General features: G+C 33.8%; 2 protein-coding genes across 3 annotated transcripts in view; both read right to left on the reverse strand.

Moving 5' to 3' along the window:
- The window catches only part of LOC107677402 (DNA repair protein XRCC1-like), a 26,053-nt gene extending 18,487 nt beyond the window's left edge, over positions 1-7,566 (reverse strand). Inside the window, exons 1-9 of the mRNA XM_016472288.1 lie at positions 7,453-7,566; positions 6,859-6,957; positions 6,517-6,609; positions 6,020-6,129; positions 4,344-4,500; positions 4,184-4,261; positions 3,983-4,109; positions 1,972-2,063; positions 876-1,032 (exon numbers count right to left, since the gene is read on the reverse strand). Of these exons, the coding sequence (XP_016327774.1) occupies positions 876-1,032; positions 1,972-2,063; positions 3,983-4,109; positions 4,184-4,261; positions 4,344-4,500; positions 6,020-6,129; positions 6,517-6,609; positions 6,859-6,909 (865 nt within the window). The 5' untranslated portion in view covers positions 6,910-6,957; positions 7,453-7,566. The remainder of the gene's footprint in view (positions 1-875; positions 1,033-1,971; positions 2,064-3,982; positions 4,110-4,183; positions 4,262-4,343; positions 4,501-6,019; positions 6,130-6,516; positions 6,610-6,858; positions 6,958-7,452) is intronic.
- Positions 7,567-8,690: 1,124 nt separating this feature from the next.
- LOC107677404 (myelin-associated glycoprotein) overlaps positions 8,691-13,342 on the reverse strand; it is a 15,870-nt gene continuing 11,218 nt past the window's right edge. Inside the window, exons 5-8 of one of the 2 annotated variants that reach the window (XM_016472289.1) lie at positions 13,017-13,286; positions 11,970-12,069; positions 11,719-11,869; positions 8,740-8,912 (exon numbers count right to left, since the gene is read on the reverse strand). In XM_016472289.1, the coding sequence (XP_016327775.1) occupies positions 8,811-8,912; positions 11,719-11,869; positions 11,970-12,069; positions 13,017-13,286 (623 nt within the window). In that variant the 3' untranslated portion in view covers positions 8,740-8,810. Of the gene's footprint in view, positions 8,913-11,718; positions 11,870-11,969; positions 12,070-13,016; positions 13,287-13,342 lie in introns of both variants that reach the window. The other variant, XM_016472290.1, reaches the window with a different exon arrangement.

Here is a 13,342-nt window from a genome sequence, read left to right on the forward strand (position 1 = left end):
GTTAACATCTGGAGAAGACAAAAGCTGAGACAAATCCAGCATTAAGACGTTTTTAACTCAAATACGAGTCCATAATCCATAATAATACTTCCTACAACAGTTAGCAGAAGCTAGAGGTTACGGTTTATAGAGTTTTAAATATGGATATTTGTCTTATAAAAATGCATCGATTCACTTCAGGACGCCTTTATTAACCCCCCGGAGCCGCGTGAGGCACTTTTTATGATGGATGGATGCGCTTTATTGGACTTCTTTTCGACTATTGAAAAATAACACATAGGTCATATACACCTAGGATGGCTTGAGGGCGAGTAAATCATGGGGTCATTTTCATTTTTGGGTGAACTGTCCCTTTAATGCTGGATTTGTCTCAGCTTTTGTCTTCTCCAGATGTTAACTGATGGACTGGAGTGCTGTGGATTACTTGTGGATTATTGTGATGTTTTTATCAGCTGTTTGGACTCTCATTCTGACGGCACCCATTCACTGCAGAGCAAGTGATGCAATGCTACATTTCTCCAAATCTGAAGAAGAAACAAACTCATCCTGATCTCGAATGGCCTGAGGGTGAGTAAATTATCAGCACATTTTCATACCGGGGTGTATTGTAACTATTCCTTTAATTAAACCTTATGCTATTTCTGAATAGAGCTTTGTCAAGCTCTGAAATGTTTAATCAGGTAAAACTGAGAGTAAAAAATACAAAATCACACAGATTATTTGGCTTAAAAGAGCAGAAGCACATTCAGCTCTTAAAACTTCTTCAATCCAGAAATGGATTTCAATTATACTTATTTTAATCCCTGGACACTCCTAGTTTCTGAGAACCACTGAGTTAATGCGTTCGGCGAATATGAATTGATCTCTTCATTTACCGCTGCTGACAGGCCTCGCAGTTGCTCCGGTTCTTGCTTTAGACTTCGGTGTGGCAGAGTTAGCCTCAGAAGAACCAGATGAACTGGGCTTTTTGGGCGGCGGACCGGCGGCTTCCAGACACTCTTTACTGAACTCAAACTTCCTCTTCACAGGAGCCTATGAGAAACACACAGACACACAGTCACCAGACCTTCTGTTCGATCCTCACCAGATCCTCCTCTTGTGCACAGAAGAAAGTCTTACAGGTTTGACGCAACATTCAAGCGCTTAATATTATCTAAAGAGTGCGTGATAAAAGCAATCACTCGATAACCTCTGTCCTACAGCAGCTGCAGCATCTTCATCTCGGATCCTGCGGAGATTCACAGTTTCTCAGTTCTAATTATAAGGATATGATTCTGGAACGCTATAAAAGGTCAATAATCCATTACAGGTGGCTACAAAATATTTGCCGCTTCAGCACCAGCATCAGGTTCGCGTCGGAGAGATGATTTATGGCCACCGAAGAGCTGGAGCTAATTTAATAAGGAAGCTAAACGAGCTGCTCTTTAGTTAGAGGACAGGAATACGGTTATATCGGGACAGTTCATGAGCTCGATTCCCTGATAAAGAAACACTCGGGTGTTCACAGGGTCAAAAACAGAGAGTTAGGGGTCGGATGAATTTATTTGATCAAAAATACAGTAAAAAATGTAAAATATTATTAGAATCTAAAACAGCTGTTTTCTATGTGAATATCTGTTAAACTGTAATGTATTTCTGTGATGCGCAGCTGTATTTTCAGCATCATTACTGCAGTCTTCAGTGTCACATGATCTTCAGAAATCATAATAATATGCTGATATGCTGCTCAAGAAACATTTCTGATTATTAGCAATGTTGAAAACAGTCGTGCTGCACAATATTTTTGTGGAAACTGTGATGCATTTTATTTTCAGGATTCACAGATGAATAGAAAGCTCAAAAGAACAGCATTTATTTGAAATAGAAATCTTTTGCAACATTATAAATGTCTTTACTGGCACTTTTGATCAATTGAATGCGTCCTTGATGAATAACAGTACTAATTTCTTTAATTTCTTGAAAAATAAGCACCTGTTGTGAGCTGCTGGAAGACGACGGTGTGGACGAACCTTCAGATTTCAGAGCAGCAGCAGCGTAACTCAATCTGACGTTCTGAGGAGACACTGATAGAAACAAGGCAGAGAGAGAAATAAAGTAACTCTATATTGATTACATTCACCTCTGTGTACAATATTAACACTCTCCAAACATGGCTCAAATCTGGCTTTGGCAGAAAAACAAAACTTTGATAATTTACTTTATAAGGAACAGTAACAAAATACATTTGAAGTGGTGACTTAAAGCAATGAGTGCCTAAAACCGCCTTAGCTGTTATAAATTCACTGTAGATCACGGCTTCACAGGGGTTATTGCTTTTATAAAACGGTTATTCCATATACGTAGTTAGGTTTCACAAAATAAAACAGAGCAAATAAAGTGTAATGATATTAATAAAAACAGTATTCTTCCACCAAACAATGTAGCTCCTCAGAAACAGTTGTGGTTGCTACAAAGTGGTTGCTGAGCAACACACAAACGTAAACAAAGGTGTATGTTACTTTGTAATTTATAACAGCTTTGAATGTGGCTCAGCCAATCAGAATCAAGGACCGGAACTATCCGTTTTATAAAGATTATTTTAGATCATGTGCACAAAATATACCAGCAAAAGCAGCCCTGCATCTTGGAAATAATTGTGCTGATTTGCAAAAATGGCCTAATATGACCTAATTTGATGATGCTGAGTTCAAAAATAAAAAAAACTGTATAAATTTTATACATTATACATATGTATCAGCTTTAATGCACTTATCAAAGCAGCCAAATGTCAAAAGTTTACTTGTAATGGCAAAAAGAAGTATCCAAAATTAATTATTTAACTTAAAGGAGTGGGAAAATATGTTCAAATACTCCATTTAATGCCAAAGAACTTCACAAAATAAGCATTTTTCACAAAATCTGTTATTTTCTGTCTGTTTGGATGCAGTAAAGCCAGGAAACATCTGCTCATGTTTGCATTTTCCATAATTCTAACAATGAAATCAGGATTAGAAATAAAATAAAGTCAAACACGTGAAAACGGGCCGAGAATTGATCAGATAGTTGTAATCTGACTCAGATTTAGACAGGAATCATGTGTTTGTAGTGTTTTTTCACTGATTAAGGGAGAATGCAAGACTAATTCACCACACAAATGATTCTCAAAGGCAAAAACGCTACTGAATGCATCATATTTAGTGAGAAAGTATGACGTGAAACTGCAAAACAGAAGCTATTTCTGGAATCAGTAAGAAACGAGTGTTGGATTTCATTCAGCAGATATGATGCAGTGTTATTATGATCAGTGGTAAATAGGGACGTAACTATTCACTCAACTCACGACTCGATTCCCGATTTTTTTTTTACAAAATGAGATTTAAGACAAATTATAAATTAAATGTGTCCTTTTATTATTGCTTGGACAAAATGCTGCAAGTTTCTTTGTGAAATTGAAATATAACACTATAATAATATACTAATATAGCACTTGCATATTACTGCTCCTTTTGCTTCTATTGTCCTCATTTGTTAGTCACTTTGGATAAAAGCATTTGCTAAATGACTCAATTTAAATATAATGTAAATGTAAATAACAAAACTGAATTGAAATTTTAAAACAAGCCCCGAATTAAATAAATAACACAAATAAAATAAATTTCTTCATATAAACAAAAGGCTTTGTCTGTGCTCTTTCCGTTTAAAATGAGAGGCAAACACTGCATTTTAATCATGATCTGAACAAAGATGCTGCATACATGCAACATGAGCAGATTTTAATCTAGATTAGATTGTATAATTTCGAAATTTGAAGCAACAACAGAATGGTTTGACTTCAGTTTTGTGAAACTATACATAAATATCTGCATGAAACAGCAAGAGCAGACGAGCTGAACGAGACGCAGATTCACTCTCTGCCAGCAGGTGGCGCCTTGCGGTTCACCGTTACGTCATCATGCATGGTTTCATTACAAACAGTGTCCATCAATCCTGTGAAGTGCATTACCCTTGAGTCCTGTGCTGGTTTTAGCAGTGCCGCCGTCTCTGCTGAAGAACAGGCTTCCCGGCTGGACACTAGAGCCAGAGGAAGGGGATTCGTCTTTGACTCTGAACTGACCCAGTTTAGTGAGTTTCTGTCAGGAGAGAGCGAACAGATGTGTAAGAGCTCACACGTCAAACAGCGGGACTCTGGAGGAGCAACACTCACCGGAGGAGTCGAGACGGGAGCATCGTCAGCGTCTGGAGGAGACTGCAGCTTTATGAAGGAGACTCCAAACACTGTGCACTGCACACAAACACACAATAAAGACTCGCTCACACGCAGGAGTGGTGCTATGCATCTGGAGGGACTATCATGACATGTTCACCTTGCTGTACGGCTGACTGCACACGATCTTCACACGGTCCCACTTCTCCTGCGCCGTGGCCTTCACCAGCTGGCTCGGCCCGAAGAAGCGCACTCGGCTTGTGTTCGTGCCGTTACGGCTCTCTGTGGGTGACATGAAGGACGATGTGACCAGAAAACTTCCACCATTAACAATTCATAACATAAGGCCAAACAGCCCTCTTGAATAAAGAGGGATGGTTCTGGTGATTTCATTGGTCTTCCTTGAGATATTTGCCAAGCGAAACACATGCGCATATGTTAAACATAAGAACATGTTTATTAGCATATAACAGAGATAAAAAGTGAAGTAACTGATGCTACTAAAACAAGAACATACACTGGTAGGTAAAGGCTTGATTGTAAATGTAAAGAAAACTGAAGCTGAGGGTTATAAACAACAACAACAAAAAAACCCATCAATGATGTGAAGCCAAAATCCATTGGCTCTGAACAAAGTGAGAGCTAATTTATCTCCGCGTGTATTGAGTCTGGTTCTTCTAGCTTCGGCCAAGTCGGCCACTGGAAGGAGCTGGAGTCTAGTGAGATTTTAGTTCAAAGGGTCCACAGAGAACACATGAAGCCAATTCTTCAAGAACAAATCTGATATAAATCCATTTGGCAGAGACCCCCAGTCGACTAATGTTTTTTTAGAAGTAAGCATCGAGACATACGCTTCATTCATCAAGACATGATGCAGACAGAATATCTGATTTCCCCTCTATTCAAGCAGAAGGAGACTGCTGAAGAAGTTGACATCAAACAAACTCCAAAAACAAATTACAGAGAGAAATGGGTTGCTTGAGGAAGAATGACAGGTCACTCAAAATGTTCTTTTGGCCACCTAAAAGATCTGGCATCCCTCCTCAGCTTTAATAAGGACAGGATCCACAATGCCTGTTGTGTGGCAAGTATGGCAGGAAAATACTCAACCTTCGTTGAAATATTCAGTATAAAGTATATTGCCAATAAGGACAGAAAAAAACAAAAAAAAAAAAAAAAAAAAAAAAAAAAAAAAGTGTACAAAAATACAGTTGACAGCAATGTACAGAGATACAAAAAAATATATATATAATTTACACAAATATATGTACAAGCTGAAGGGATTTTATATTTATTATTATATTTTTGTCACTTGAAATAAAATTATCATTAACCGAAATATTTTTTTTAATACATTTTATTTTAGCTGGTTGCCAAATGTTTGTTTTAACATGATGAACTAAGATAACTAAAACTGAAATAAAAATTAATTAAATGGGTGTCACAAATAAATTAATAAATATGAATTACACATTGTACTCGGTAGAACTTCATAACTGTCCAGCTCTTTATATAAAGTTGTATAGATAAGTAACTTTTTCCACATACATACAGTTCACTCACATAAATCGATATATATACTTTATAGTAAATCTCAGCTGCTTGATTGTTTGTATCGTTGCAAAATATAAACTGTAATATCATCCAGCTCTACTCTGATAAATGCATTTTCTGTACAGCTGCTTTGAAACAACGTGTTTTGAGAAAATAAATATGACTTGAAACAAAACAGGAACTAATCTGGATTATAAATAAATGAATGCACTCTGAGACACAGCAAAAGCCATTTTAAACGGTTTGATGCTGCTGAAGCGTGTGACGCTTGACTTAAGACGCACCTCAAAGTCTTGGTCTTTGACTGACGTGGAGTGTCCAACAAGGACCTCAATGAAAGCAGAGCCTTCATTTCCAATGTCTATGCTGTGAATTTGCTCTTCCTTTTCCAGCTGGAGGAACAAGACAGACAAAAAGGTTAACATTTAAAGTATAATGATTCAAGTAAGTAAAATGTAAAATTATATGTATTAAAAAATAAATATATAAATAAAACATTATTTTTTATTTTATTAAGAATATTTTAAAATTGTTTTTAAAAAATATAAAAATTATGTGTATTAATAAATAAATTTATCACTTATTTGTTTATTATTAAAAATGTTTAAATTATTTTAATATAAAAAAAATTATGTATTAAAAATAAATATATAAAGGCAAACATCCATTGCTAAATTCAGATTCATTCAAAGTTTTGACAAATTTAGCTTTTTTTTTTTTTTTTTTATTAAAAAATACAAAAATAAAAATATGAATAGCCAGAAATAAAACAGTCATACCTGAAGAATGACTGAAACGTGCTTCTCTCCAGGTCTCGCAGCTTTCCATTTTCTGTACGTGTCGGAGCTCAGGAGGTTATCCGCTTTGTGAGTCTGTGCAGAAGAACTGATTCATTAACAAACACACAGAGCTGTTATTTTGTCAGTAAGATCCTGTTGTTACACGAGTTTTGTGATTCTTGTGACTCGTGAACTAGAGTTGGCCAGTTTGATTCATTTCAGTGAATCAATTCAAAACAACTCACCCTCAGACACAAAGTCTTCTCAAGTTTGTAAAGTGGCCTTGAGCTTTTGGAAAGCCACTAAATCTTATTATTGTTATTAAATATAAAAACAACTTACATTGTCCTCACTGCTGCACGACACGACATGCTTGAGTTTGATTTCAGGCATGTTCCTCAAATTAAACTCTTGCTTCTGGTCTCATAAAACCTGAAAACACTGCACATCAAAGGCATATCATTTCATTAACTGTGAAAATTATCATAATATGTACATGAAAGCCTGCATAACACTTATGACCTATTAAAAAAAGCATTTTAATTACTTTCCCACAGCATTTCCACTTGTTTATGATTGCTGGATAAGAGTTTTACCAAAAAAACAAGCTAAAAACATTCTGATTCAGACTGATTCGCTAGTGAGTCGTTTAGATCGAACTGCGAATCGACTCAACAGAACGATTCGGTCACAAATCAGATATCGCATCACGGCATCATGACAGGTTTGACTGTTTTACTCAAATACTTGACATAAATGCAAACTATCTGAGTATTAACGGATCAACATCAAAGTAAATAAATAGAATAAAGACTTCATCACACTGAGCGCTGCTGTTAGCGAACAATAGGGCCGCATTACAGCGCTCATTAAAGCGGCAGAAACCGCGCTGGAGTCATTCAGAGACTCGACTTCATTAAATCAAGAACACTGTACCGAAGTCCGGAGCTCAGAAAGCGCTTTATGTGCGTTATTGTAGTCTGTGAGGAGACCAACACGCATACGAACTCCCTCTCGAGCCACAACACGTGACGTCACTTCCGCCCGCCGCCGGAACACGCTAGACTGCAGAATAAAAGTCCTTTCAATCGCAAAAACACAGAATCGATGGAAGTCATCAAAAGTCTTACAAGAAAGAGGCATACAACTTTTTTTTTATTTCATTATTTATTTTATTTCGTTTTATGTATTATTTATGTGTTTTATGTATTTAAAAAAATATTTTATTTATTTATTATTATATTTATTATTATTAATATATGAAAATGACTGTCTGATGTTCAGTGATCTGCAAATAAAACACATATAATGACTTTATGTGCTTCTTCTGTCTGTTCAGTGATTTATTTACTCATCTGATGCAATAAAGTCAGTTGTTAGTAATGTTCCAGGTATCTTTTCTTAGCAAAAAGATTTAGGATTTATGAGATTAGTTCAATAATTTCAGCATAGCTTGTTACATTTTTTATTCAGCTGAGAGCCCTGTTAAAATACATCTAAAAACTGTCAATAATTATTATTTTTTTTGCATACGTAACAAACAATATTGTATCTCAGATTGCATTTTGTTAGTTAACACATAAAATTAAAACTAAAACCACCAAAAAAAATCATTATTTGAAATAAAAAAAATTACTAATATATATATTTTTTTATTTAGACTAAATTAAAATGAGAAATGTTGCCTTGGCAAGAAGCTGAAAAAAAGATTTTATATTTTATTTCAGTTAATGTTTCTTTTATTTTTTATTGTTTTAGTTTCGGTTTCAGTTTTAGTAAATTATAATAACCCTGATAAACATTAACTGAAAAACAAAACAAATATATATATATGCATAACAACCATGAACTTTTTTTAAGAACACATTTCTCATTTTAATTTAGTTTAACTTAGAGTACTAAATAGCTAAAACTGAAACCGAAATGAATAAAAAACTATACAGACATAAAAACCATAAAAAAAAAAAAGCAACAAAAAAAAACCCACTACAAAATTACTAAATCTCACTGAAATGAAAATAAAAATGGAAGATATTAAAATAAAAAATAATTCGAAATTATAATAAAAACTACAATAGCATTTCAATGATAATAGAATAAAAACTCAAACAAACAATAACTGGAAATAAATGTTAGTAAAATGGAATAAAATAAAATATGAAAAAAGTCACACGCATCACTGCATCTTGAGATGCCAAACACAGAGTTTATTTTATTTCTTTATTTCTGGAGGCGAGTTGAAGCAGGAATAACAGCACACAGAACGCTTCTTTGTAAACACACACAGTCTGAGCTCAGAGGACCTCCACATAGACGGCCGTGTCGGAGTCAGCAGTGACGGGGATCTGGCGCTGCGCTCGCTGGCGTCTCGCTCCTCGTCTCTGTCTCTTGTGCATCTGGAACACAGACGGCTGCATTTCAGCATCACATCAAACTAGTCCTCAGCATTATTTCACACAGATGCCGAGGTTATTATTTATTTGTCCCCATGACTTCCACTTATTACACTGAAAAAAACGTTTCATTCATCCAATTAAAAAAATGTAGGGTAATGATTCACATCTATATTTTTTAACTTGAGCCAATGAAAAATAAATAACTTGCCCTTTTTTTCAGTGTATAATGTTAACAAATGATTCTTTTTATAATTCAGGGTTTCAATAAATGTTCATTTTTGGAATTTTAGGAATAAGTTTTCCAAAAAAAAAAAATCTAAATTCAAAATTCAAAACAAACGAACAAAAATCCAAATACAAAATTCAAAAGAAAAAAAAAAATATATATATACAAATTCAAAAATACAAATAAAACAATAAAAATATTTAAATAACACATTTAAATGAAATAACACATTTAGAATCAAATTCTAAATAAAATAAATAAATTAAAAAAGTAACATTTAAAATGTAAAAAATATATAAAATAAAAAATGATTAAATATTTAAATAATTGCAAAAAATCTAATTGAAAAGGAAGTTTATTTATTTTTTTCCCATGACTTCCACATAACATTATTTTTATAATTCAGGGTTTTAATAAATGTTTATTTTGGACCTTTAGGAAGAACGAACGAAGGAGCGAATGAATGAATGAACGAACGAAGGAATGAATGAATGAATGAAGGAATGAATTAATGAATGAACGAACGAACGAACGAACGAATGAATGAATGAACGAACGAACAAACGAACGAAGGAATGAATGAATGAAGGAAGGAATGAATGAATGAATGAATGAATGAACGAACGAACAAATGAATGAATGAAGAAATTAATTAATGAACGAACGAACGAACAAATGAATGAATGAATGAATGAGCAAACTAACGAACAAATGAATGAATGAATGAAGGAATGAATGAATGAAAAAACGGACAAACAAATGAATGAATGAAGGAATGAATGAATGAACGAATGAACAAACGAACAAACGAACGAAGGAATGAATGAAGGAAGGAAGGAATGAATGAATGAATGAATGAACGAACGAACAAACAAATGAATGAATGAATGAATGAATGAATGAAGGAAGGAAGGAAGGAATTAATGAATGAAGGAATGAATGAATGAACGAACGAACAAACAAACGAATGAATGAAGGAATGAATGAACGAACGAACGAACGAACGAACGAACAAACAAATGAATGAATGAATGAATGAATGAACAAACGAACAAATGAATGAATGAATGAATGAACGAACAAACAAATGAATGAATGAAGGAATAAATGAACGAACGAACGAATGAACGAACGAACAAACAAATTAATGAATGAACAAACGAACAAACAAATGAATGAATGAATGAACGAACGCACGAACGAACGAACAAATTAATGAATGAAGGAATGAATGAATGAACGAATGAACAAACGAACAAACGAACGAAGGAATGAATGAAGGAAGGAATGAATGAATGAATGAACGAACGAACAAACGAATGAATGAATGAAGGAATGAATGAACGAACGAACGAACAAACAAATGAATGAATGAATGAATGAATTAATGAATGAACAAACGAACAAATGAATGAATGAATGAACGAAGGAACAAACAAATGAATTAATGAAGGAATGAATGAACGAACGAACGAATGAACGAACGAACAAACAAATGAATGAATGAACAAACAAACAAACAAATGAATGAATGAATGAACGAACGAACGAACGAACAAATGAATGAATGAAGGAATGAAGGAAGGAAGGAATGAATGAATGAATGAATGAATGAATGAATGAATGAATGAATGAATGAATGAATGAATGAACGAACGAACGAACGAACAAACAAATGAATGAATGAAGGAATGATTGAACGAACGAACGAACGAACGAACAAACAAATGAATGAATGAATGAATGAACGAACGAACAAAAAATGAATGAATGAAGGAATGAATGAACGAACGAACGAATGAACGAACGAACAAACAAATGAATGAATGAATGAATGAACGAACGAACAAAAAATGAATGAATGAAGGAATGAATGAACGAACGAACGAATGAACGAACGAACAAACAAATGAATGAATGAAGGAATGAATGAATGAACGAATGAACAAACGAACAAACGAACGAAGGAATGAATGAAGGAAGGAATGAATGAATGAATGAACGAACGAACAAACAAATGAATGAATGAATGAATGAACGAACGAACAAAAAATGAATGAATGAAGGAATGAATGAACGAACGAACGAATGAACGAACGAACAAACAAATGAATGAATGAATGAATGAACGAACGAACAAAAAATGAATGAATGAAGGAATGAATGAACGAACGAACGAATGAACGAACGAACAAACAAATGAATGAATGAACAAACGAACAAACAAATGAATGAATGAATGAATGAATGAATGAATGAATTAACAAACGAACAAACAAATAAATGAATGAATGAACGAACGAACGAACGAACAAATGAATGAATGAAGGAATGAATGATTGAACGAACGAACGAATGAACAAACGAACGAATGAATGAACGAACTAATTAATAAACGAATGATTAAATAAATAAATTAATTAATTAATTTGATAATCCAAAATACAATACAAAACAAACAAATCCCCACCCCCCAAAAAATAATAATTCTACATTAAAAAATAAAAAGTAAAACATTTAAAATGTTTGAAAAATGTAACAAATTTGACTTCAAATATGACTATGAGTCTTTTAATACACCTGTTTGCTCCGTACGAAGAGCGGAGTGCAGTTCTGATAGACGAGCTGGTAGCTGCCGTTGCTGTAGACGTTTGTGACTTCACTGCAGTTAATGTAGAGCGGCATGCGCTCCTGACAGACTCCCAGAAGCTCGGGACGGACAGCTGGAGGCCTGTAGGCCATGACACGTCTCCGTCACAACGAGAAGCCAGCTCAGATGATATTACACTGACAGTCAGACGAGATGAACACATGAGTGCGGAGCATCTTACCTTCGGTTTGTCCTGCAGCAGCAGAAAAACAGCAGCAGAAACAGCAGCAGAAGCAGAAGCACAGCACCTGTTGTCGGGATTACGGTCCATATCAGACCACCTGCAGAAAAACACAACACCTTCAGCATTATAACACATCTTACAGTATCATAACACCAGACGGAACATGCAAAAACATTTTTAAATGGAGTAATTAAATATTTAAATATTTACGTAAATATTGCAACTTATATTTATAATAAAATGTAATTAAAATAATTACATAAAATAATTATAAATAATTAAAGATTAAATTGGAATATGCAAACCTTTTTGAAAAATAGTAATTCAAAACTTTAACAATTATGTAGACCTTATCAATTATATTAATAATATTTAATTAAAATATTTAGATAATAAAACATTATAAATAATTAAAATAAAGAAATTGGGATATGCAAACTTTTTTGCAACTAGTAATTAAATATTTGAACATTTATGTAAATATATATTTAAAAAATAAGAATAAAATGTTACAATTTGTTTTATTTTGTCATACACACAAATAACAAAATTGTTTTTAATTATGATTATTTACACCATAAGCTATTTAATAATAATAATAATAATAATAGTTAATTAATTATATAAAATAATTGCAAATAATTACAATAATTAAAGTGATATATGCAAAATTTTTCTTTAAATATTTAAACATTTATGTAAATATGATAAATTATATTCATAATAATAATAATAATAATAGTTAATTAATTAATTATATAAAATAATTGCAAATAATTAAAATAATCAAACTGGTATATGCAAACTTTTTCTTTAAATATTTAAACATTTATGTAAATATTATCAATTATATTTATAATAATAATAATAATAATAATAACAATAATATTTAATTGTAAATAATTAAAATTATCAAATTGGAATATGCAAACCTTTTCTTTAAATATTTAAACATTTATGTAAATATTATAAATGAATGTTATAAATATTATAAATGATAAAAGTACGGGCAGATGGGTTTGAATAACTGGCAGCGTATCGTACCCTCGTGAGGCTCATACAGCAGGAGCGAGTGGTTTCCCAGAGCGCTGACAGCGTGACACTCGACCGGCAGTGGCGCGTCTGAGATCCCGCTGAGTGTCGCCGTCACGATGTGGTTGTCATAAGAAGACGAGGTGTTAAACCTGGCAGACAGGTGAGTCCCGTTCACACTCCAGGTGATGGCGGCACGAGGGTTCGAGTCCACGACACAAGAGCAGGACAGCAGCGTCCCGTCCCAGTCACAGGATGAGCGGGACACAATCACCGGAGCGTCTGCAGAGACGCAGAATCATGAGACCACAAAACAGCACAATCAATCAATCAATCAA

The sequence above is a fragment of the Sinocyclocheilus anshuiensis genome, unplaced genomic scaffold (genome assembly GCF_001515605.1).
Source record: "Sinocyclocheilus anshuiensis isolate Anshui unplaced genomic scaffold, SAMN03320099.WGS_v1.1 scaffold965, whole genome shotgun sequence".
Lineage (NCBI taxonomy): Eukaryota > Metazoa > Chordata > Actinopteri > Cypriniformes > Cyprinidae > Sinocyclocheilus > Sinocyclocheilus anshuiensis.